Source organism: Hemiscyllium ocellatum, chromosome 19 (assembly GCF_020745735.1).
Source record: "Hemiscyllium ocellatum isolate sHemOce1 chromosome 19, sHemOce1.pat.X.cur, whole genome shotgun sequence".
Classification (NCBI taxonomy): domain Eukaryota; kingdom Metazoa; phylum Chordata; class Chondrichthyes; order Orectolobiformes; family Hemiscylliidae; genus Hemiscyllium; species Hemiscyllium ocellatum.
Window position 1 is genome coordinate 63302908 of NC_083419.1, and position 25996 is coordinate 63328903.

At 41.8% G+C, this 25996-nt stretch overlaps 1 protein-coding gene across 3 annotated transcripts in view; it reads right to left on the reverse strand.

Moving 5' to 3' along the window:
- Positions 1-1435: 1435 nt before the first annotated feature.
- svopl (SVOP-like) overlaps positions 1436-25996 on the reverse strand; it is a 164778-nt gene continuing 140217 nt past the window's right edge. For all 3 annotated transcript variants that reach the window (XM_060840005.1, XM_060840006.1, XM_060840007.1), the window contains 6 exons: positions 25574-25767; positions 15382-15493; positions 13463-13544; positions 5840-5929; positions 5242-5355; positions 1436-3776 (listed from right to left, as the gene is read on the reverse strand). In XM_060840005.1, the coding sequence (XP_060695988.1) occupies positions 3747-3776; positions 5242-5355; positions 5840-5929; positions 13463-13544; positions 15382-15493; positions 25574-25767 (622 nt within the window). In that variant the 3' untranslated portion in view covers positions 1436-3746. The remainder of the gene's footprint in view (positions 3777-5241; positions 5356-5839; positions 5930-13462; positions 13545-15381; positions 15494-25573; positions 25768-25996) is intronic.

The following is a 25996-nucleotide window of genomic DNA, read 5'->3' on the forward strand; positions in this document are numbered from 1 at the left end:
CTTGGCCTGTCTCTCACTCTGAACATAATCTTTCTTTCCTGACTGCATGAAGCGGTCATTGGAATGGAAATAGTATCACGTGACACAGACAGTCCAACAAATATCTCAATATCTCATTAGTGACTATCTGAATGAGAATTGGGACACCCCCCTGCCGCCTCGATTAAAGTCATACCTGGCACGTGGGAAAACGGTTGTGGTGGTTGGAAGTCAGTTATCTCAGCTCCAGGACATCTCTGCAGGAGATCCTCAGGGTAGTGTCCCATGATGATCTTTCAGTCCAACGATGAGTAGACTTACCACTGTATGGCCACATCAATGTCAAAGCTGCAGTATGTGGTGATGGCGGAAATGTGAAGGGGAATTAGAATCATAGAAGATCATAGAATTCCTACAGTGTGGAAACAGGCCACTGGGTCCAACAATTCCACACTGACCCTTTGAAGAGTAACCCATTCCCCTACTACTCTACGTTTACCTCAGACTAATGCCCCTAACCTATATATCCCTGGACATTATGGGCAATTTAGCATGGCTAATTCACCCAACCTGCATATCTTTAGACTGGAAGGAAACTGGAAAACCCTAGCAAACACGGGGAAAATGTGCAACCTCTACACAGACAGTTGCCCGAGGCTGGAATCGATCCTGGGTCCCTGGGTGCTGTGAGGCAGCAATGTTAACCGCTGGGCCACCATGTCGCCCCAAAATTGTAAAGGGAAAACGTTAGAGATTGGTACTGGGTAAAGACACTCATGTAATGAGCCAATGCAGGCATGGTGGCTTGAATGGCCTCATTCTGAACCTCGACACTTTGGCTGTCTCTACGGCTCTGTCCACAAGCATCTCCGACCCGGAAGCAGTAAGTGAGCTTGGCTCTCATTGGAAACATTTTCAGGGTGGATTACCACAATTTTTGAGGAAGTTGGCTTTAAATATGCCGCCCTAAGAGTGGAAACTTGAAGTGTCACCTGAAGAAGGGAAAGAGTTCAACTTACCTCTCTCTCCTATCCTTAACAACAGCAACTTTTGAAGAGGATTTGCTTAAATACTTGAAAAGGAAATTCAAGAAAGGAAATTGAAAAGCAAACTTTACAACTTATTTCTTTATTTTTCTATTTTTGTACCTAGGTTCCAGGAATGGTGACGTCATACACCTTTCACTGTTCTCCCTGTATTTGAGTACACATGACAGTAAAACCTAAACCTATTGAAAAGAGCAGGTAGAAAGTGACTCGTTAAATAATTCTTTCGAAAAGCACAACGGGTAACCTGTGGTGCGAGAGATTTTGATTTGCGTTTCATGATTTAAGCTTCATGGAGATTTATAGACCAAAAGATATTTGGAACAACGGGTTTACAGCAAGAGAGAAACCAGAGCCTTACCTCAATAATAATCTGTAATAAATCTAATAAATAACAATTGTCTACAGTGTTTGTCTGCAAATATCAAAAGTTTATTGCAATGTAATCACAAAAAAGTATCCAAATCGCCTTCAACATGATCAAATTAGCAGAATATTCTTCAAATGAAAAGCAGATGCAGCTTTTAACTTTCAATTACTTGTTAGCAACTGCATGATGTTTTCATTGTATAGTAAGTATATCTTGTTTGGGAGGAACTAGTGACTGTAGAACAAGGACTGGGATTTTCCTCACCTGTTCAGCTCTAGATATTTTCTAATCAACTTGCTCAGGAATCACAGAATCTCTACATTGTGGTTGTAGGTTATTTGGCCCAACAAGTCCACACTGATCCTCTGAATAGTATCCCACCCAGACACATTTCTCTACCCTATTACTCATTATTTCCCCTGACTAATGCACATAACCTATACACCGCTGAACACTATGGGCAATTTAGCATGGCCAATTCACCTAACCCGCACATCTTTGGATTGTGGAAGGAAACCGAGCATCCTGAGGAAACCCACAGAGACATGGGGAGAATGTGCAAACTCCACACAGACTGTTGCCCGAGGCTGGAATCGAACCCAGGTCCCTGGCACTGTGAGGCAGCAGTGCTAATCACTGAGCCACCATGTTACCCATAATGTGTGTTATCACCCACATTGATGCAGATGGGACTTGAACTCAAGCCTCCTAGCTCCGAGATAGGGATACTATCATGGCACTAATGGAATTTCCCTGCCTCTGTCCAGATCTATTGCACTCTAATTGTTAGATGTTGATGTGACAATTAGTGAATAACTGCATTATAATTCTGCTGTGTGGTTAGCAGGAGGTAGAGGGCAAGATAATTGACCACAAAACTGGTTTTTGCCCATTAACTCCAAAGTACTGACATTAAGGGCTGATTTCTCGATAGATTTGCCCATTAGTTACATTATGGACTTTCAGCTTCTGATGCTCCTGTTAATTACCTTACTGGTTGTTGTCAGTGTTGGATGGAAAATGAAGGCGCAGATGCCTGTGAGTGCGGGTTAGTGTTCTTTGCAAGTGCTATATTGCAACAGGCATGTGAACCAGTGAATCAGCCCAATGACACCTTTATGATACTCCTTTTATGTCGAATTCTGACATTAACAGTGTAAGCTTAGCATTCAAAATCACTGTATAAACCTCAGACAGCCTGACTAAAGTGGTGATATACTGCTCTGGTAACTTGACTCAGTTTGGGTGTGTACAGGTCCTTTTTTATTAAGAACTCCTGGGGAAGAACTGAGTCCCTTTGTAAGGTGACACTGAGTCTAAAAGCAGCCTGGCGTAGGTGAATTGAATCAATGCAAGTAGCAATTTGTGACTCCAAGTTTGAGTTAAAGAGCTGTTCAGAGGAATGACAGACCCAAGGAAGTAAGATGGTTTCACAGTTTTGAGGTCAATTGAAAGGATTACTGTAATAACATCTGGAATTCAACTTAACAAGGATTCAAGGAGCAGAACGAGTAAGACAAAGTATTTGGAGCTTAGGAGGAACATGAAGGATAAAGGAAGGAAGCAACATTATCAGTAAAATGAAGCATGTTTGCACAGTAACGATTATGTTAAAGTGTTCAAGAACAGATATGCACAACACGACAAGCTGGCCAGCGCGGAATTCATTTTGTACTGAAGACTATGATGATAATTATCATATTTTTGACAACAGATCAAGCACCAAAGGTCATTTTCACAATTTCAACAAAGTCCAGGAGTGGGGAGATAGTTTGATGTATCAACTTGCTTCGGGATAAGAGACATTCACATTTCCAGGGCAAGATACTGTCAAGACCTGAGAGCTCCTTCAGATCAGAGCACAACAGGTTTCTCACAGGAAGAGATGGTCTTTGTTTTTAAAGTGGTGTTCAATGCTTCAAAAGATGTTCGTCTTTTGTCAGTGACCAGTGCAGGAAAGTCCTGGTGCACTTGAGGTGGCAACAAAAATAAATTGGCAATTTTTCTTCATCATATTACTTCATATCACATTTTGTGCCACAGAGTTTATTCCTAAGTACAGACAGTAGAACAAGATCCTCTCAAAGTTCAGCCTTTCTAAACCTCCTTCCTCAGTCAAAGGCCATGTGTGGTGGATGTTTGATGGATGTGAGACAATGAGATACACTTACAGAAAAAAATAATGCACGAGGAAAGCAAGATATGGTCCTCAGAGGAAAGGAAATAATATCATCCAACGCAGAGAGATCAACAAACACCTCGATAACTCATTTGTGATGGTACTGCAAAGGTTTAGAGGATAGAAATTCGGATCCCTCTGCTTGGTCAAATATTAATTCCATGACTGAATTTTAAATACTGGATGTGGATGGATTGATCTCCTGTAAAATAAATCAGACTGGTTATTAATGAAGACAATGAATTAATGGAATGGAATACAAGGTTGTGAACCATACCCCATAATAATTATATAACTCACTGGAAGAACTCTTATAAGGTGAGATGTTTCAATGTTTTAATACAAATTTGTCCCAACACATGAACCTTGGAGTTTTTGATTTGGATCTGTCCCGGCTCAGCTCATCACCTGCTGAACTCCAGATCCATGCCTGTGTTACCTTTAGCTTCACCAGTTACAATGCTTACATCAAAACCTTTCAGTTTCCACTGTCATAAACTTAAACTCAGCCAAAACCATACTCCATATATCCTAACTTACACCAAATTCCATTCATCTATCACAGTGGTGCTCAGTGACCTACAACAGCTAGTACTTCTGCAACATCTTGATTTAAACATTTCTCATCTCAGGTTGCGCATTCCTTTACTTTTGATGCCGCTACCTTCACCACAGTTCTGTAACTTCCTCCAGCCCTATAACCCTTCAAGATCTCTGCTCTCCTACAATCCCTGACCTTCACTACCCCACCCTTGACAGCCATGTCATCAGCTGCCAAAGCTCTTCCTCCCTAAACCCCTTCCTTCCCAAATATCTTTTCATCTTCAAGATGCATCTTTGACTAAGGTTAGCCGCTTGCCCTAAAACCAATGTCGATTTTGTGTTAATACATTGCAGTGCCTTGGGATTGGTCAAGGCTGAAACCACTGTATAAATGACAACCCTGGTTATTGTTGAAGATGTAATTTTTGACACCCAGCATCCTAATTGACTTCGGAGTCTGCTCAGCCTTTTGAGAAAGCTATAACCTTCTCACTCAGGCCTCCATTAAAATTGCAGTCAATCCCAAAGACATTTCGAGTGTGCACTTGCCTCTCAACCCAAGTCCCAATTTAGGATTTGGGCACAACAAACTAGGTTGGCAGTCCATTGCAATACCGTGGGACTGCTGCTCTGTGAGAGATGCATCTTTCAGATCAAATGTTAAAACAAAGCTGTATTTGTTTTTTTAAGGCGTATTATAACTGATCTCAGGACACTGGTTCAGAAAAGTAGTGCATATCAATTATTTCTTCTCAGTTGTTTTGTGCATTTGAAGTGCAGCCCCTCTATTACATTAACTTGCACACAGCAGGTGCTCAAACAGAGCTAGAGATAAAAACCAAACAAGAATCGGATTTGATGATTTTTGAGGAAACATGTTGGTCAGGGTCTTTCTGCTTCTCTTCAAATTGTCCAATTGGATCATTTGCGTTGACCAGAGAAGGTAGGCGAGTCTCACTTTGACACACAATCTCTCAGCAGTGCAACATCAAATCATAGATCCTATGATTTTCTAAATCAAAGAGTCAGGGCAGAAGGTGTAGCCCTTTGAAACACACAGATAATAAGAGGATTTATCAATCAGGAGCCTCAAGGTTATTTCCGGAGTGTGATTCCTTCCTCACCTGCATTGCACGTCCCTGAGTCTCAATGGGAAGAGTAAAGGCCAAAATAGAACAAATGATGCACACAGCACTAAAGAGGCATAGAGCTGTTATAGGCCATGTGCCCAGCAGGACCTAGGTGGAGTGAACAGAAAGAATTAGCAGATTGTGTGTTCAAGTTACAATAACAGCTAATTGTTCATGAAAGCTGATGACTTTTGAACTGGATGGCTGTTGAAGACAGATTGAAATGGCTAATTCAGGACATTTACCTGGTATCTTTCAAATACTTGCCAACACCAATTGTCTTTCAAAGGGAAGCAGTAAAGTGAGTTCTACATGAACATTTTCTTTAAGCTGTTCAAAATCACCTCGGTGCAGTTCTATCAAAGGAGGGATGTTAGATAGCACTGAGGGCACCCTTTTCCCGAGCTGGGAGTTAGTTTAAACAATTAGAAATAATAATAAAGCAGCTGACACTTTGGTAAATATGAAGTAGAATTCGAACTGATTCCAACTGAAAACATGAGTGATTTTTTGCTTTTCAGAAATTATTATGCTCTCATATCTGCTCCTCAAATGTAGGCCACCCCAGGAGACAGAAAAGTGCTCCACTCACCTGGGCTACAAATGGTGCGATCATTGCCCCAATACGAGCCATTGAACTACAAGAACCTAACCCTAAAGAACGGATAGTTGTGGGATACACCTGGAAAACAACAAATAACAATCCATGCAGTTTTAAACAAAAAAAAAGCTAAAAGAGATGCAATTTTCAAAAGCATTCCTTACCAAAAAAAGAATATTCTCAACTATAAAACTCAAAATGAAAATCCTCCTCAGAGGTCAGTCAGTTATAAAAACAAATATTTAACCCACTTATAACTTCAAAGATGAATAATTGTTTCATAATTCCATCATTTCATAGTTTTAAATTATTGTAATATTGGAAAATCTGCATCCCTCCCTCCACTGAGGTAAGTGGCTTGGGGTCTATTGATACTCAGTCAAGCATTCGCAGTAGCTCCTGCTATCTATGCAGATCCCGGGACATGTCATCAATAGTGTCCATTGCAACTGAAGTGTCAGATGGTCTTTTTGTAAAGCTGCATTTGTTGTTTCCTTTCCATTTCAAAGTAGATTCCCTGTCAAGCAATAAAGTGTAGCAGGTGCCTCCATCTTTTTCAATGGCAAGGCCATTTTCTTCAAAGATAAAGTTTGCTGGACATTTAAAACCCAGTCCAAAACACGACAGGAGTAAAGTGTTGTGTGCATTATGGTACTTGGATAAAGTACTCCAGTGCATACCAACACTTACACAATGCTCATCAATGTAATAATTAAACTACCTTTGCAACACAAAGCCCTTATAATCCATCATTGTGATGAAAACATACTAATTCAAGAACCAGCATCTAACTCTTGAAACTAAAAGTACAACTTTTATCTATTTCAAAACCTGTCGATTAAAGAATTCTAGGAGTGGGTGATAGTTTATTTCTGGAGAATGGGTTTTGGGGATTTAGACAGGATTCTTTTTTCTGTTGCTGTGAACCAGATTACCTTCAAAATAAACCATGGGCCTGTCACCACCAAAACATCATGTGGCCTGAAATGCCCATAGGTGGGATTGCTGAGTGCAGGCTCAGGACCTACACCCTTACCCTAGAACCATTAAAAGACAACAAGATGGAAACGGAGGAGGGAATCCTAGAACTCGGTCCTGCCAATAATCTTAACCCCTCCCAATCTGATCCAACGTGGACAGAAGCATAAAAATCCAGGCCTTAATGTCCACTCAGCAGGGAGTCCCGAGTTATGGTGAACCCGACAACAAAACCAAAGAAGTGGAGTCAACTGGCCCAAGTAACCCAACCTATTAATCTTAATCATGACTCCTCGTTAGCCAGGAGTATCAGTAGTGCTCCCCCTAGTGCCCATCAAGAGTCCTTCAGCCTCCCAGCTCTAGGCTCTCCTCTCAATTTTGGTTTCTTTGGCGACTGACCACCTCCAGATCCCAATATCTACTGCTGCTACTGGTGACTTCTGTACGATAAAAGATTACATCAGTAAGCTTCACACAGGCAAGGAGAGATCCTATCCAGGGTGAGACACAGCCCGAGTGAGTATATACTTTGGGGAATTTGGAACAGCATGTGGATTCAGTGTACAGGGGAAAAGGCACTTTTTTTTCTTGCTTTTATACCTCATAGTTTGTAAGTATTGTTTTACAGGATAAATTGAAACTTAGAATCAGGGGCCCAGCACAAATTAGGTGAAACTACAGGAAGACCATATATTTAGCAATTGTTAATAGCTGTTAATTTGACTATCTATGATAGGTTTCTTTCAATTGAAGGTAACTTGGCAAAATGCTTACAAATTTCAAACTAAAAGACTGGCCAGAAATGTTTAAAAAACAAATTAAGAAATAGATAAATGAAATAGAGCTGCAAGGCCAGGAGATGTGTTGTAATGGCATGATGTGGGAGCTGGTGAACCCCATTCTGGTTCATAATGACCACATTTTTAGCAAGTATTAGTTTCTTGAGGAACTCCAGCTCAGAGTTGATGAGCTGGAGTCTCAACTTCAAAAACTGTGACACATCAGGGAGGGGGAGAGTTACCTGGGTACTGTGTTCAGGAGAAAAAAGAGCAAACTGACCATAGCACCATTGGACAGGGTGGTGGGGGGCGAAAAGAGAAATGTAGTTGGAATTGGGAGAATGTAGTCAGGGGAATGGAGACCGTTCTCTGTGGCCATGATCAAGAGCTTGTGTTGCCTGTCTGGTACCTGGGTTCATGATCTCTCATCTAGGCTGTAGAGGAACTTAGAGTGGGAGGGGAAAGATCTGGTTGTCATGGTCCATGTAGGTACCAAAAACATAGGTAGAAGGAGGACCTGTTGACAGCTAGGGGTTAAAATAAAAGGTAGAACTAAAGAGCTCTGGATTACTACCTCAAAAATGTACCAATTGGTTCAGGATCTATGAGACTAAAGAGTTAAACACATGGCTCAAAGCTTGGTAGGAGAAAGAGGTTTGAATTCATGAGACATTAGCACCAGCGCTGGGGACAGAGAGAGCTATTCCATTGTGATGGGCTCCACCTGAATCATGGTGAGACCAGAGTCCTGGTGAATTGAATAACTACGGCTGGAGGTAGGGCTTTCAACTAAATAGTGGTGGGAGTGGGGGGTAGTTCAGTTGCATGGAAAATGTTAAAATCCAAGGAGAAGGTAAGAATGCAGGTTAGTGACGTGGTTGATTGTTATCAGAAGGAAACAAAGAAAGGATAGCACAGGATGTGTTACTTCATATTGTACAAAGGGAATCATAAAAGTGTCGGGAAATTCAATATTAGAAAATACTTAAAGGCTTTGTATTTTAATGCAGAAAGCATTCGGAAAAAGATCAATGAACTCATGGCGCAAATCAAAGAAAATTATTAAGATGTCACAGTCACTAAGGGAACACGGTTACAAGGAGATCAAAACTGGGAATTTAACATTCAGGGATATTTGGTCTTTTGGACAGACAGGAGGGTTGGAAAGTGTGGTGATGCAACATTATTAATAAGATGAAAAAAAGGCAGTTGCGAGAAATAACCTAAGCTTGGATGGTGTAGAGTCCATTGGAGTGGAGGCAAAAAAAAACAGCAAGGGACAAAGGAGAAGTGCACAGACCCCCAAACAGGAATGACTTTACTGGAAAAGCTATACATCAACAAATAATAAGACCATGTAAAAAACAAATAATAAGACCATGTAAAAGATCATGCAATAATTATGGGTGACTTTCATCTTCATGTTGACTAGGGTAATCAAATTGGAAAGGGTAGCTATGACAACAAATTCGTAGATTACATTAGGGATAGTTTCCGAGAGCAATATGCCATGGAGCCAAGCAAGGAGCAGGCTATTCTGGATCTGGTAATGAGGCAGATTTAATCAAGTGACCTCAAAGTAAAAGATCCCCGAGGAAGAAGTGATCATAATATTAAAGAATTTAATATCAAGTTTGAGAAACTTGGGTTGGAAACAGCTGGTGTTTAATTTAAATAAACTTAGAATGAAATGAGGATAGAGTTAGGTCGAATGAAGTGGGCAGATAGATGAGCAGGAATGAGATGAAGCAAGCAGTGGCTTAGATTTAAGGAGGTAACTCATGACTCTCAGCAAAACTATATCCCAGAAAGGAAGCAAAATTCTAAGAGAGGGATAAACCAACCATGGCTCAGCAAGGAAGTCAGAGAGACTATTAAATTGAAAGAAAAAGTTTATTAGGAGGAAAAAGTCAGTGATAGCCCTGAAGACTGGGATAAATTCAGTATCTAGTAAAGGAGAACTAAAACAATAATTAAGACTGGGAAAAGTAAACTACAAGGGCAATCTAGGAGAAAGTGAGGACTACAGATGCTGGAGGTCAGAGTTGAGAGTGTGGTGTGGAAAAGTACTTCAACTCCCCCTCCCACTCCACCAAGGACATGCAGGTCCGAGGCTTCCTCCATCACCAAACCCTAACCACCCGACGCCTGGAGGAAGAGCACCTCATATTCCGTCTTGGGACCCTGCAACCACGTGGGATCAATGTGGATTCATCAGTTTCCTCAATTTTCCTCCTTCTACCTTATCCCAGTCCCAAGCCTCCAACTGAGCACTGCACTCTTGACCTGTCCATCTTCCTTTCCACCTATCTACTCCACCCTCCTCTTCAACCTATCACCTTCTCCCCCACCTCAATTTCATTTACCTGTTGCATTCCCAGCTACTGTTCCCCTGCCCCACCTTTTCCCATTTATCTCTCAGCCTCCCTGGCCCACAAACCTCATTCCTGATGAAGGGCTTATGCCTGAAATGTTGACTCTCCTGCTCCTCAGATGCTGCCTGACCTGCTGTGCTTTGCCAGCACCACACTCTCAACTACAAGGGCAATCTCGTGTGGAATATAAAAACTGACAACAAGAGCTTCTTTAAATACATAAAAAGGAAGATAGAGCTCAAAATGGACATAGACTCCTTAGAAAATGAGATGGTTATTGGGAACAAAGAAATGCCAGCGGAATTAAACAGATATCTTACTTCAGTCTTATGGTAGAAGATACTTCGAACATATCTTTAACACTAACGAACATGAGGGAGAGATTAAGCATCATCACTATCACTAAAAGAAGCAGTATTAGACAAACAAATAGGGGCTAATCATAAATAGGTCCTCTCGCCCTAATGGTTTGCATCTTAGGATCCTAAAAGAGGTACCTACGAGATATTGGATGCATTGGGTGTTATTTTCCAAAAATAGTAGGATTTTGCAGAGTACCACTTCAGGGCTCAACTGCTCAGTACCTGCACCCACATTCCCTTTAGAGTCAAGACCCACCACACTGATATCTTATTGCAGGCCTAACAATGGACATGGATAATTTAGATGACTTGCCAAGTTAAAAACCTCTGCTGGGACTTTTGTGGTATAGTGGTAATGATCCTACCTATGGACCAGGAGGCCTGGGTTCAAGTCCCACCTGGTCCAGAGGTGTGTAATAACATCTTTGAACGGGTTAATTGGAAAATACTTACCACGTTTCCTCCCACAGTTCAAAGTTGTGCAAGTTAGGTGAATTGGCAATGCTGAATTGCCCATAGTATCTGAGGATGTCCGGGTTAGGTGCCTTAGCCACAGGAAACACAGGGTTACAGAGATAGGGTAGGAGGCTGGGTCTGGTGGGTTACTCTTCAGAGGGTCGGTGTGAACCTGTTGGGCCGAAGGGCCTGTTTCCACACTGTAGGGATTGTATGATGATGATTCTATGAAAGTAACTGTGTGTTCTCAAATTTCTGCTAGGTCCCATTATTTGCTGGTGAGTATATGGGAGGGCTCTCGATTTGGGAGTTGATTGGTGATTGTTCTCTTGCAAATTACAGGAGGAATATACTGCAGATGCTGAAAGTCTGAAATTAAACCGAACATGTTGGAAATACTCAGAAGGTCTGGAGAATCAGTGGAGAAAAAAAATAGTATTGCAGACTGTTGATCTGTCATCAGTACTGCTGTTTCTGTCTTACCAGATACTCTGAGTGTATTTCAGATTTTAGTCAGCCTTTCATCAGTATTGAATAGTCATTTTTAACTTGGCTTTAAAACAAAGAGTTGGTTGTAATTTAATTGGTATGAAAACAAAACAGTCATCTTAGAGTCATATGGTTTCCTCTAGTTTCCTACAAAACTACACCTATATTAAATTCTCAACCAGGAACAAGGTGAAATGGTACTCATGCCAATCTCAAGAACCCTGTTAGACCCAGAGCAAAAGGGAGAGACTTAAAGAAGAACTTAATTAAGTTAAACACACAACTGTTTATTAGGTTTTGCCCAGGGGTTGGGTTCAGATCATTAATCCAAAAGCTCTCTTACAGCTACCAGACTCCTGGTTTTAAATGAAGGTCAAATGCACTTAAAATATACACAAGGAGAACTATTTCCTGCCATTTAACTGGGTAGAACAACTAAAGATGGCAGGTAACTCTCACATTGCACAGACCATGATCAGGCCTAGTCATCTTGTGTTCAGTTAAACATTGCAACATTGGCCTGAGGACACATTTGACCATTCCATTTCTCCAGCAGGATTAAGAGTTCAGGTTGTAAAGCAGGGAAACTGTATAATTTGTCTGACCTGTATTCCCTTCAATTGGCCCGTGCTACGAGAATTCACAGTGAATTTGCTTTGACTCAGAACTACACAAAAACTAAATCATTAATCTGGTTTTAAAGAGCCAAGAATCATTTCACAAGCCAACAAAATACCTCACACACAAACAATGACAGAACCATCAAGGGGACGTTCAGCAAGATTTTCCCTCTGGTTCTGTAGCTTCACTGGACACTGGCCTCTGACCTGTGCTGACATGGCCAATCACAGATTCCCTAACCAGCCCTTTGTAGCAGCAGTCCACCAGTAACAAACTCACAAAGACCTAATTAAAACCTCAAATATGAAGTGACAATCTTCAGAGTTCAGTACCCCTGCCTCATCTTCCCCATTCAACATAGGATTTTATTTCCCTTGCTGAACTCCAGGTACCAAGGCAAATTCGGAAGTACAGATAAGATTAAGGTGACAATAGGAGTGTATAGTGAAGTTTTGATAAGGGAACATATTTCAGCGACCATTTCAGGATTGTGGAACATGGAAAGGCATAGATGTTCCAAACTGAGGGGAAATCGTTTGGTTTCTTCTTCTCAAATGAGCAAATAGGACTGATCACATTTACCCTTTGTTCATATATCCTTCAGCCATGTTCGTCTACTTTCCAATCCGCTCTTTCATCTCAATTTCTAACCCTAGAAAATAAATTCCATTGCCTCAAAGCTCCTCATGTAAAGATATCTCTCCTGCTCTCTGCTGTAAATCTGATATTCCATCTAGTTAGCAAGCGACCCTCATTCTATTCAGCTGCTGGAAACATTCTGTATCTATTGGCCCTGTCACACCTTTTCATAGTGTTAAACAGTTCAACCTTATCAACCCATAATCTGTTTTAGTAACATGTCCAACCTTTTGGGTGTTTCTTTGTAATTTTCAGGAAGGGCAGTAACCCAATGAATTTGTAGCAAACGCATCATCATGTCTGCCCAGACTCTTGAAGAGAGCTAACTAATTAATCCCACTTGCCCATTCTATTGCCAAAGCCCTGCAGTTATTTTCCTTTTGGGTCTATAGCAAGGAACATGTTTGCTCCCTACAGGGAATTAAAATTCAAATTATTTAGGGTGTAGAAGGTCTTTTTTTTTCCCTGAAGACCATTTTTAATGCTGGCCTACCAACGAACAAACATTTTGAATTCAGTTTGGGAGACTACGGTAGCCAGATTTGAACATTCACCCTCCAGTTTGCTAATCAGGTGCTGAAACCTCCAGGTTCCCAATATCCAGTGATAGGCCTTAGATCAGATTTGGGATTATCACAGTCTCTCCTCACACTTACTTCCAGCAAAGTTACTCCAAGGTTGCTTCAGCATAAGGGCTAACATGGAACACTACACAACTCAGCAGACTGCAGATTTAATTGAGCTGCAATTATCAAGGTTATTCTAATGGTGAATACAATGAAAAGGCTGCTTGGAACAGAGAAGCGTTTTCCCAAAACAATTTCTTACATTTCAGAAGAGATAACAGCGTTGCCTTCCATGGCAGGGTCCAGTTCCCATTGTACTTGCAATGGGTGTTCCCTGCATCCTACCTACCTCTGCAGTGTAGATATAGATGATGGTGAAATTTGCAGACACAAGGGCTCGGAGAATAAAAAGTAAAGTGGTCAACACAGACCTAGGAAAGAAAGAAATGTTTACATTTAAATGTCATCTTTCAACTTCTCAAAAGTGATTTTTTTAGAGCAATGAAGTACTTTTAGCACATAACAAGTTATGTAATGTGCTAATTTACACACGGCCATACCCCACAACCAGCAATGTGGTAATGACCAGATCATTCATTTCAGATCATGCTGGAAACTGAAACCTCAGGACAGATACCAGAGGCAAGTTTCTTGTTCACCTGGAAACGACGTCATGGAATCTTTCATGTCCAGCTGAAAGGTCCTTATCTTAACCTTCCATTTGAAATAGGGCACCTCTCAATCCTGCAATATTGCACTATTCTGCGACTCAGAAGAATACAAACACAAAGCCAAATGCATAATTTGCTGGTTTGAAGTGGATGCAATCTGACTTTTGATGAGTACTTTGGATATTTCAGAAGATCTAATCTAACCCTTGCTGTATGGCACATGCTTAACTATCAGAACTGGCAACTTCTCGTAAAGATGATATCTGCAAAAATGCAACATTGTAGTGTCACCCTAGATGATGCACAAAGTACTTGAGCGTGCCTTGTACTCATTCAGTTGATGATAGTGCTCACCACTGAACTATGGTTGACAATGACAAGCCAGTGAAGAAGGGCTTATGCCCGAAACGTCGAATTTCCTGTTCCTTGGATGCTGCCTGACCTGCTGCGCTTTTCCAGCAACACATTTTCAGCTCTGATCTCCAACATCTGCAGACCTCACTTTCTCCTTAATGACGAGCCAGGTAATGATTCACATCAACTAACAGCACATAAAATACCTGCAGCTGCAGAAGGATTAATGCCTTCACCTGATGACATTTGCAAAGAGAAATTCTGAACTGGGAAGGCAAAGCTGATAAAAATCACAAATTACAGGTACACAATTCGCATGGGGAGTGAAGCATGTGCCAAAAGAGTTAAGACCGCAGTTTTTCTTTCTCAGCCCAGAATACTATCCAGTTTCTTTGTGGCAAACACCACAAAAATGCTATCACTTCAGCAAAAACCATCTCAGGTTGCAGACTGGCAAGTACACTGTTTCTGAGTATGCACTCCCAGATGAGACTTGGTCAATGCCATGCTTCCTGCCTTGCTCAAGGATCACTGGCATCCTATTAAGTGGTTCACAAGTTGGATCTCAAGTTTGTAAATGACGGGAAGGCTGTCAGACCAAAAATAACGTCACAATCACAGTTTGCAGCCTGCCGTGTACTTTTGTAAAATTTGTCACAACAGCAATTAAATAAAACAGTGAGAGTTACAAATTAACAATTCAGCCTTCAAAGAGATTTCAGTCTCCTAAAGATTAGGTTGTTAGAATACTCAGTACCAAGAACATCAAAGGGACAGACATGGTGATGAAAAGGATTCATGATGAAAAATAGCTCTAAAAGATGGTGATTAGGGGTAGAGAAGGGATACACAGAAAGAAGGGGTTATATGCAAATGATAGCTGAGTGAAAGTAAGGAATATGCGTATAAAACAGGTGTAATAGTTGGAGAGGTTGAAGGGCAGCTATGGTGAAGCTAGGGCACAAGAGTAAATGGACTGGTGAAGGACTCAATGCAGGATAAGAGGTGCCGAAATGATAGGAATAGATGGATAATGGAGAACATGGAGATGGAAAATCAGGCAAAGTGAAACAGATCTATGAGGTGAAGGGATGAAGGAGGTCTGCCTAGAAGATCCATGACACATGAAGCCATTTTACAGCACCTTCTTTTACTGTAGAACTCAATGGATATCGTGAAAAAACTCTTTCCTGTAATAGCCAAGAGATGATGGCTGAGAACCAGTAGCCAATAACCATCTTACCTGCTGCTGCAGATGTTAAGGAGGAGGAAAAAGATCCCAGAGGCCGCCATAGTGAGTGCCAAACTGCGACGTCTTCCCAAAGACTCAATAATAAAAGGGCTAAATGGAATAACTGAAAGATAAAAGATTAGACAATAAGATAAGGACAGGACGGAGGGTGGCACGGTGGCTCAGTGGTTAGCACTGCTGCCTCACAGCTCCAGAGACTCAGGTTCCAGCCTCAGGCAACTGTCTGTGTGAAGTTTGCATGTTCTCCCCGTGTCTGTGCGGATTTCCTCTGCGTGCCCCGGTTTCCTCCAACAGTCCAAAGATGTGCAGGTCAGGTAAATTGGCTGTGTTAAATTGCCCATAGTGTTCAGGGATGTGTAGGTTAGGTGCATTAGTCAGGGGTAAATATAAGGTAAGGGGGTTGGGTCTGGGTTGGTTACTCTTCAGAGGGTTGGTGTAGACTTGTTGGGCCGAAGGGTCTTTTTCCACACTATAGGGATTCTAAATTCTAAAAACGGAATAATTCAACTCAAATTGCATGTGGGATTTGTTTTCTATTTTAATTCTGTAAAAGGATATGGACGTCATTAGCAAGGTCAACATTTGGTGTCCATCCTTAAATGCCCCTGAACTAAATGGCTGGCATTTGACATCAGCCACATTGCTGTGATTCTGGACTCACACATAGGCAAGATCAGGTGACAATGGCAGATATTCCGAAAAGGCGTTAGTATACCAGCTACATTTTCACAACAATCATCTCACCATTACCATTAGACTAGTTTCCTTAACTTATTGTTGTGGTTCTGCTCGCCGAGCTGGAAGTTTTTGCTGCAAACGTTTCGTTCCCTGGCTAGGGAACATCATCAGTGCTGTTGGAGCCTCGTGTGAAGCGCTGCTTTGATGTTTCTTCCGGTATTTATAGTGGTTTGTTCTTGCTGCTTCCGGGTGTCAGTTTCAGCTGCAGTGATTTGTATGTGGGGTCCAGGTCGATGTGTCTGTTGATGGATGTTCTTGCCGTTTCCGGGTGTCAGTTTCAGCTGTAGTGGTTTGTATATGGTGTCCAGGTCAATGTGTCTGTTGATGGAGTTTGGGGATGAATGCCATGCTTCTAGGAATTCTCTGGCTGTTCTCTGTCTGGCTTGTCCTATGATAGTGGTGTTTTCCCAGTCAAATTCATGTTGCTGGTTGTCTGAGTGTATGGCTACTAGAGATAGCTGGTCGTGTCGTTTTGTGGCTAGCTGATGTTCATGGATGCGGATTGTTAGGAAACGGCAAGAACATCCATCAACAGACACATCGACCTGGACCCCACATACAAATCACTGCAGCTGAAACTGACACCCGGAAGCGGCAAGAACAAACCACTATAAATACCGGAAGAAACATCAAAGCAGCGCTTCACACGAGGTTCCAACAGCACTGATGATGTTCCCTAGCCAGGGAACGAAACGTTTGCAGCAAAAACTTCCAGCTCGGCGAGCAGAACCACAACAACGGATACCCGAGCTACAAATCTTCAATCTGATTTTAATTCCTTAACTTAATTTAAATGTCACAATCAGCTATAGCGGGATTCAAACTAGAGAGAGTATTAGCTTAAATCTCCAGATTACCAGGAAGAGAAATCAGAGTTAATGCTTCAGGTCCAGTGACCCTTCCTTAGAATTCAGTTAACTCTGATTTCTCTCCAAAGATGCTGCCAGACCTACTGAGCTTCACCAGCGATTTTGGTTTTTGTTTCTGATTTCCAGCATCTGCAGTTCTTTTGGTTTTTCTCTGGGTTTGGGGAGTCTCATTATCCAATACTTCCTCCTTGTGATATTTATAAGCAAATAAATGGAACTCTCGATTAAAAACAACTAAAATTTGATGTTGGCTTTACATTGTTTAACTGAGGAATTAATTGAATGCAAATTATTGTCTCTGTGAGACAGGCCTCCAGTTTCTCACCCATGTTGCCAGTCATCAAGTGGACAGTATTGGTGTGAGACTATTCAAGGCTGAAGACATCATCTGTTTCAACTGAAACCAATCACTTACTGACAAATACCTTGAACAAAAACTTTCTTTTGTAAAAAAAGAGCAATTTTCACTGTTATGGGCAGTATTGAATAAAGCCAAATTTTCTGTCTGGCAATGCGTTGATCCATTGATTACGATGAGCTGAGCATCACAAAATCCCTATAGTGTGAAACCAGGCCATTCAGCTCATTGAGTCTACACCGACCCTCTGAAGAAAATCCCACCCAGACCTACACACTCCCATCCTCTCCCATAACTCTCCTTTTCCCATGCACTTCGGGCAATTTAGCAAGGCCAATCTGCCTAACCTGCATGTCTTTGGACTATGGGAGGAAACCAGAGCACACAGAGGAAACCCACACTGACACGGGGAGAATGTACAAACTCCACACAGACAGTCACCCTAGGCTGAAATTGAACCTGGGCCCCTGACACTGAGAGGCTGCAGTACTAGCCACTGAATCACCACACTGCTATCAGTCATAGAGATGTACAGCATGGAAACAGACCCTTCGGTCTAACCTGTCCATGCCGACCAGATATCCCAACCCAATCTAGTCCCATCTGCCAGCACCCGGTCCATATCCTTCCAAACCTTTCCTATTCATATACCCATCCAAATACCTCTTATATGTTGCAATTATACCAGCCTCCACCACTTCCTCTGGCAGCTCATTCCATACACTCACTACCCTCTGCATGAAAAAGTTGCTCCTTAGGTCTCTTTTATATCTTTTACCCCTCACCTTAAAATGCCCCCTAGTTGTGAATTATCCTCATCCCTAGGGAAAAGCCCCTTTACATTCACCTTATCTATGCCCCTCATTATTTTACAAACCTCTAAAACCCCTTGGGAGATTAACCCGGCAAAGGGATTTTTCTGAGAGCTATTTATGGTGCATTTGGCACCTTAGAAAAGTAAGTATATATGCTGATTTTGAGGCCTCAGGACATCAGAAGATCACTTGATAACAATGGATTATTCTCAAAGTGCAGTCACTGTTGTAATGCAGGGAGACCTGGTATCCATTGTGAGTACAAATGGTAATTCAGTATCGTGTGTTAAGTGTTGGTTGAGGGGCAAATGTGACCAAAGACCAGGACACAAGGCAAATTCTCTTTTTTGTAAGTGTGTCCCATGGAACCTTTTACATTCACCTTACTTTATAATGTTTCATTCAGGAGACAACATGGTGCAGTACTCCTTCAATACTGGGGCCTGAATGTGATCTCAATCTTCTGCTCAAGTTCCTCAAGTGTAACTTGAGACCACAGCCTTCAGCCTCAGGAGCGTGAGTGCTACCACAGTGCCAAGGCTGACATCTTAACGAACTGATAAAAGATTGCAGTCATTTCCCAACAACATATAATTCCTGCTCACAACTCTTCCCATTAAGGTCATGTTCCTGTTCCAGATTTTCTCCAAGGGAAGCTGTGTCAGTCCTCACAACCATGGCCAGGAGTGTGGCTCCATGAACTGAGATGGAATAGATCTTTGTTTCTGAGAATCTCAATGCAGCCTGGAGTTCCCAGCAAATTTAAAACTACCAGAAAATTCTAAGTGATCTTTGATCAATGGCCATCTAATTAACTCAAGTCACTTTCTGTGACTTGGTCTGACTGGGGAGGTAAATTAATGTTTATGCAACTTAGTGAGTCTTTGCCATAGAAAGGATTCTACGAAACTTGAAAGAGTTCAAAATAGATCTACAAGGGTGTTGCCAGCGTTGGAAGGTTTGAGCTACAGGGAGAGGTTGAATAGGCTGGGGCTGTTCTCCCCGGAGCATTGGAGGCAGAGGGGTGACCTTACAGAAGTTTATACAATCATGAGGGGCATGGATAAAGTAGATGGACAAGGCTTTTTTCCTGGGGTGGGGGAGGCTAAAGCTAGAGGGCATTGGTTTAAGGTGAGAGGGGAAAGATTTAAAATGGACCTAAAGGGCAATTTTTCATGCAGAGGGTGGTGCATGTATGGAATGAGCTGCCAGAGGAACTGGTGGAGGTTTTTAGATTAGATTAGATTACTTACAGTGTGGAAACAGGCCCTTCGGCCCAACAAGTCCACACCAACCTGCCGAAGCGCAACCCACCCAGACCCATTCCCCTGCATTTATCCCTTCACCTAACACTACGAGCAATTTAGCATGGCCAATTCACCTAACCTGCACAATTTTGGATTATGGGAGGAAACCCACGCCAACATGGGAGAATGTACAAACTCCACACAGAGAGTCGCCTGAGATGGGAATTGAACCCAGGTCTCTGGCGCTGTGAGGCAGCAGTACTAACCACCGTGCCACCATGCTGCCCATGTTACAGTTACAACATTTAAAAGGAATCTGGATGGGTATATGAATAGGAAGGGTTTAGAGGGATATGGGTCAAATGCTGGCAAATGGGACTAGATTTGTCTAGTATATCTGGTCAGTATGGATGAGTTGGACTGAAGGGACTGTTTCTGTGCTACATCACTAAGACTCTATGAGTTGTTGCGTAGAGGTCATAAGAAAAAGGACATGACCAGTAAAACACAGAAGGCTATGAGGCATATTAGAAAGCACAGTGATTGCAGCGTCCATAATGGCAATGCCAGCTTTACAATTGGGTGGCAGTGGTTGGATGAAAATTTACCTCCATAGTTGTTTAGAAAGGGAGAGCAGTGGAAATATTTTAAACTATTTGGATGGAGAAAAGGGACACACTGGATATTTCACTCAAGGAGCCAGCATAGGGAAAAGAGGCTGAATGGTGTCTCTCCTGTGCTCCCATATCAATTTTAACACTGGATTATGAATGCGTGCATGCTCATATTGTATGAATTCAGTTCATTGCAGTAACTGTAAGGCTGTATGTTGAAAGGGGTGAATAAGACAAAGGCTCTGTGAGGTGAGAACACACTTATAGTTAGGCCAATACTGTATCACAGGAACATGGCTTCTCAATCTTACCATGGTAATAACAGGGTGTGAGGAACAGCTGAGACGGTTAATGCCAATTGATGTGTCTCATGTGTCAGAAGAAAATCATTTTGGTTATTGTCACAGTAACTTCTTTATTAATTTTACACCGACAGCCACTGAAACACAAGCAACTACAAATGGAATTTGACTCTCACTGTGTAATCAGTGTACGGTCTCCATTTGCTCAATGCTAGAGATGGTCATGAGGAACACTCTAAACTTTCTTTTAATAAAGTACCTATGATTCTGAACAGGAGATAAACTAAAAATATGACAACATATTTGAATGCATTTGATCAGAAAATCTCACTGAGAAACAAAGAAGGAACACTCATTTACAAGTTTTCTTCACAAATCTTAGATGCCTATTTACAGCTAATGTAAGACCTGCACTGCTATTACAATCGCTACATAACCTAAGTCACTCATTATGCATGCAACCTTTTCTCAAACACAATCCTCAATTAAGTACGTCACTGTAATAATTCCATTCGTGTTCAATGGACTTGGTTGAATTCGAGTCATGTAACTTCCATAAACCAGTTCTTACAAATATTTTATGGTAAAAAAATTAAGATGCATATCTAGAAGGGCAAATGTATCATTTATAATTAGTTAATAGCACGGAAATTTTACTGGGAAACAGCTTTTGCTCCAATTTAAGCAATCTGTTTGACACATAAGGGAAAAGGTCCAATTCCAACCTTGTTCTCACCAGATACCAAACCGAGAGAGACACAAGTCAATAGACAATAGTTGCAGGAGTAGGCCATTCTGCCATTAGAGCCTGCACCACCATTCAATATGATCATGGCTGATCATCCTTAATCAGTATCCTGTTCCTGCCTTATCTCCATAATCCTTGATTCCACTATCCTTGAGAGTTCTATCCAACTCTTTCTTAAATGAATCCAGAGACTGGGCCCCTACTACCCTCTGGGGCAGAGCATTCCACACAGCCACCACTCTCTGGGTGAAGAAGTTTCTCCTTATCTTGTCCTAAATGGTCTATCCCGTATTTTTAAGCTTGTCCTCTGGTTCGGCACTCACTCATCAGCGGAAACATGTTTCCTGCTGCCAGAGTGTCCAATCCTTTAATAATCTTATATGTCTCAATTAGATACCCTCTGTCTTCTAAACTCAAGGGTATACAAGCCCAGTCGCTCCAGTCTTTCAGTGTAAGGTAGTCCCGCCATTCTAGGAATTGACCTTGTGAACCTATCTGCACTCCCTCAACAGCCAGAATGTCTTTCCTCAAATGTGGAGACCAGAACTGCACACAGTACTCCAGATGCGATACTCAATCCCTCTTGTTATGAAGGCCAGCATGCTATTAGCCTTGTTCTCTACCTGCTGTACCTGCATGCTTACCTTCATTGACTGGTGTACAAGAACACCCAGATCTCTTTGTACTGCCCCTTTACCTAAATTGATTCCATTTAGGTAGTAATCTGCCTTCCTGTTCTTGCCACCAAAGTGGATAACCATACATTTATCCACAGTAAACTGCATCTGACCACTCATCTAACCTGTCCAGGTCACCCTGTAATCTCCTAACATCCTCCTCACATTTCACCCTGCCACCCAGCTTAGTATCATCAGCAAATTTGCTAATGTTATTACTAATACCATCTTCTATATCATTAATATATATTGTAAAAAGCTGCAGTCCCAGCACTGATCTCTGCGGTACCCCACTGATCACTGCCTGCCATTCCAAAAGGGAGCCGTTTATCACTACTCTTTGTTTCCTGTCAGCTAATCAACTTTCAATCCAAGTTAGTACTTTGCCCCCAATACCATGCGCCCTAATTTTGCTCACTAACCTCCTATGTGGGACTTTATCAAAAGCTTTCTGAAAGTCCAGATACACTACATCTACTGGATCTCTCTCATCCACCTTCAGAGTTACATCCTCAAAAAAATCCAGAAGATTAGTCAAGCATGATTTCCCCTTCATAAATCCATGCTGACTCTGACCTATCCTGTTACTACTATCCAAACGAGTTGTAATTTCATCCTTTATAATAGACTCGAGCATCTTTCCCACCACTGAGGTCAGACTAACTTGTCTATAATTTCCTGCTTTTTCTCTTAAAAAGTGGTACAACATTAGCCACCCTCCAATCCGCTGGAACTGATCCTGAATCTATCGAACTCTGGAAAATAATCACCAACACATCCACGATTTCTCAAGTCACCTCCTTCAGTACCCTGGGATGTAGACCATCAGGCCCTGGGGACTTATCAACCTTCAGACCTAACAGTCTCTCCAACACCAATTCCTGGCAAGTATAGATTCCCTTAAGTTCAGGTCCTTCAGCCACTGTTACCTCAGGGAGATTGCTTGTCTCTTCCCCAGTGAACACAGATCAGAAGTACCAATTCAATTCTTCTGCCATTTCTTTGTTCCCCGTAATATTAGATTAGATTAGATTAGATTAGATTAGATTAGATTAGATTACCTACAGTGTGGAAACAGTCACTTCTGCCCAACAAGTCCACACCGACCTGTCGAAGCGCAACCCACCCATACCCCTTCACCTAACACTACGGGCAATTTAGCATGGCCAATTCATCTGACCTGCACATCTTTGGACTGTGGGAGGAAACCGGAGCACCCAGAGGAAACCCACGCAGTCACGGGGAGAATGAGCAAACTCCACACAGTCAGTCACCTGAGGCGGGAATTGAACCCGGGTCTCTGGCGCTGTGAGGCAACCACTGTGCCACCGTGCCGCCCGTATTCCCCTGTTTCTATCTTCAAGGGCCCAATTTTAGTACTATCCTCCTTTACATTTTTGGCCAGTTTACCTTCGTACTTCATTTTTTCTCTGTGTATTTCCTTCTTAGTTATCCTCTGTTGTTCTTTAAAAGCTTCCCAGTCCTCTGTTTTCCCACTTATCTTTGCTATGTTATACTTTTTCTCTTTTAACTTTATATGTTTCTTAACTTCCCTCATCAGCCACGACCACCCATGCCTCCTCCTAGGATCTTTCTTCCTTTTTGGAATGAACTGATCCTGCATCTTCTGCATTATACACAGAAATATCTGCCATTGTTCCTCCACCGTCATCCCTGCCAAAGTATTGCACCATTGAACTTTGGCCAGCTCCTCCCTCATAGCTCCATAGTTCCCTTTATTCAACAGAAATATTGTCACTTCAGATTGTACCCTCTCCCTCTCAAGTCATTTGGTAACAGTCAGGAAGGGAACTTCAGCTGACTTTGTCTTCCCTTCCAAAGCAAAACTCGAAGAGAAATTGTGGTGCTGCCCGGCTGTGATCAGATTGTCCAGCTAATTCTATGGGTTGAACTAGGATCTACTATACTGTGCATCAAGGAATATTGGGGAATGAAGAGGATAATGGAATTGAGGCAGAAGATCAGCCTTGAATATATTGAATGACAAATCAGACCCATGGGTCAGTATCAACTACTCCTGCTCTAGCCTATAGATATTTTTCTAATCTAATGTTCAATCCCATTGTATTCCAAATATAAGCAAACCCTTTCTCCCAGTTATCCTTGTGCCCCTCATGTACGTCCAAAATGGATTGGGAATTCTGCTTAATCCTAGTTATCAGTGACATTTCATGGTCCCTTTTAGATCTCTTAATTTCTTGTATAAGTTCTTTCCTTCTACTTTTATATTCCTTAAGGACCTCGTCTAATTTGAGTATCTGAAACCTTACATATGCTTCCTTTCTCTTTTTGACTAAACTTCCAATTTCTCTTATCATCAGTGTTCCCAAATCTTGCTTTGCTTCCATTTCATCTCCTTAAATTTATTTACTGTTGCAGTATCCACTACACTCTGGACAGTGTCGATTCCACAGATTCACAACTGTTCAAGAGCATTCCTCCTTATCTGTATTGTAAATTTAATTAATTAGATTCCCTACAGCACAGAAACAGGCCCATTGGCCCAACAAGTTCACATCAACCCTCCAAAGAGTCACGCACCCAGACCCAATTCGCTCTGACTAATGCACCTAACACTTTGGGCAATTTAGCATGGCCAATTCACCTAACCTGGATCAGTGGTGCTGGAAGAGCACGTGGATGCTGCCTGAACTGCTGTGCTCTTCCAGCACCACTGATCCAGAATCTGGTTTCCAGCATCTGCAGTCATTGTTTTTACCTCGTGAATTCACCTAACCTGCACATCTTTGGACTATGGGAGAAAACTAGAGCACCGAGAGGATCTCCACGCAGACACAAGGAAAATGTGCAAACTCCATGTAGCCAATGGCTGGCATCAAACCCGGGTCTCTGGCATTGTAAGGTAGTAGTGTTAACCACTGGGCCACCGTGCCACCCCTAAAAGTCAGTTTAGAAACCACAACACTGTGATGGCTGGGAATTTTACCTGGGTCAACTGCTTGGAAAGCAGCTATGCTCACCATTATACCACCATCACCCTGCTAGCAAAACGTGGCTCGTCATCCTTCAAGCTGGGATTGAACTGGTGACATAAGGATGACAGATTTGCAACACACTACAGTCATCTGCTCTACCAGCTGAGCTATCGAAGGAGAGCATAGAGATGGCTCCTCTTAAACATTACATAGGTCTTTGGATTAGCATTCCAGCAGTAATATCACTAGGCTATTGTCTCCCCCTTAAAGTCCAGTTCTAATACCAGTAAGCAATCACCTTCCTTAAATCTGCCACCCCTTAGCCTAAAGACTATGACTTCTCAGTCTGGATTGCCACAGGAGAAACATTCTTTCTATGTGTATTTTATTAATCCCATTCAGCATCTTATATATATCCCAATTAGATCTCCCCTCATTCTTCTAAACTGTAGCAAGCATTAGCCGAAACTGCTCAATGTTTCTTCATAAAACAAACTGTCTTCATAAGAGAAGCAGACGTGATATTTCGTTTTTGTCTTTGAAGATATAATCTTGGTTGTAGATATTATATGGCATTGATATTCTGAGAGTATGCTTTGTGATTAATTTCTAATCTGCCATTTTTTATAGTAACATCTTTAAGAATGTTTTTTTGTCTTGGCAGTGAAATGATTGTCTTTTTAATTACCTCATGTCACATTCTATGTTGAAGACATTTGAATGAGAAAGGGCAATCTCTGACCCAACTCAACACAACATTCAGAGTGATAACACTTTAAGAGGATGAAATCCAACAAATTAAATGTAAGCGAAAGGGTGAATGACAGTTAACATTTTAAACAGAATGATATTTCTTACACATGAATTCTCCTAAAGTGCTGATGATCATGGTCTGGTAGTCTGCAGATTCGAACATCTTACAATGGCAGGTTTCCAAAGTATTAACCACATCTGGTCCTTTGTTAGCTCCCTCACCGCCACAGACTGGATTGTTTTCCAATAGCTCTGAGCTGGTTAGAACCAGTCCATAATAAGCAAATGCTGTTCCCAACCTAGAAGAACCACGGAGGTTGATTACTTCAACAGGTACCTTCTTTCACCTGGCTCACTTCAGCGTTCTAGTTCAGAAAGTCTTTATGAAATATCAATCATCACAGGCCTGATTCAAGTGGGCTAGGTCTAGAAATACAGTCTCTTATGCTATTGATCCATTGCTTTCATGAACCCCTTCACAGCCTCTTCTGATAGAGTGGCCAAAATATCAAACTTCATTTTTGGCCC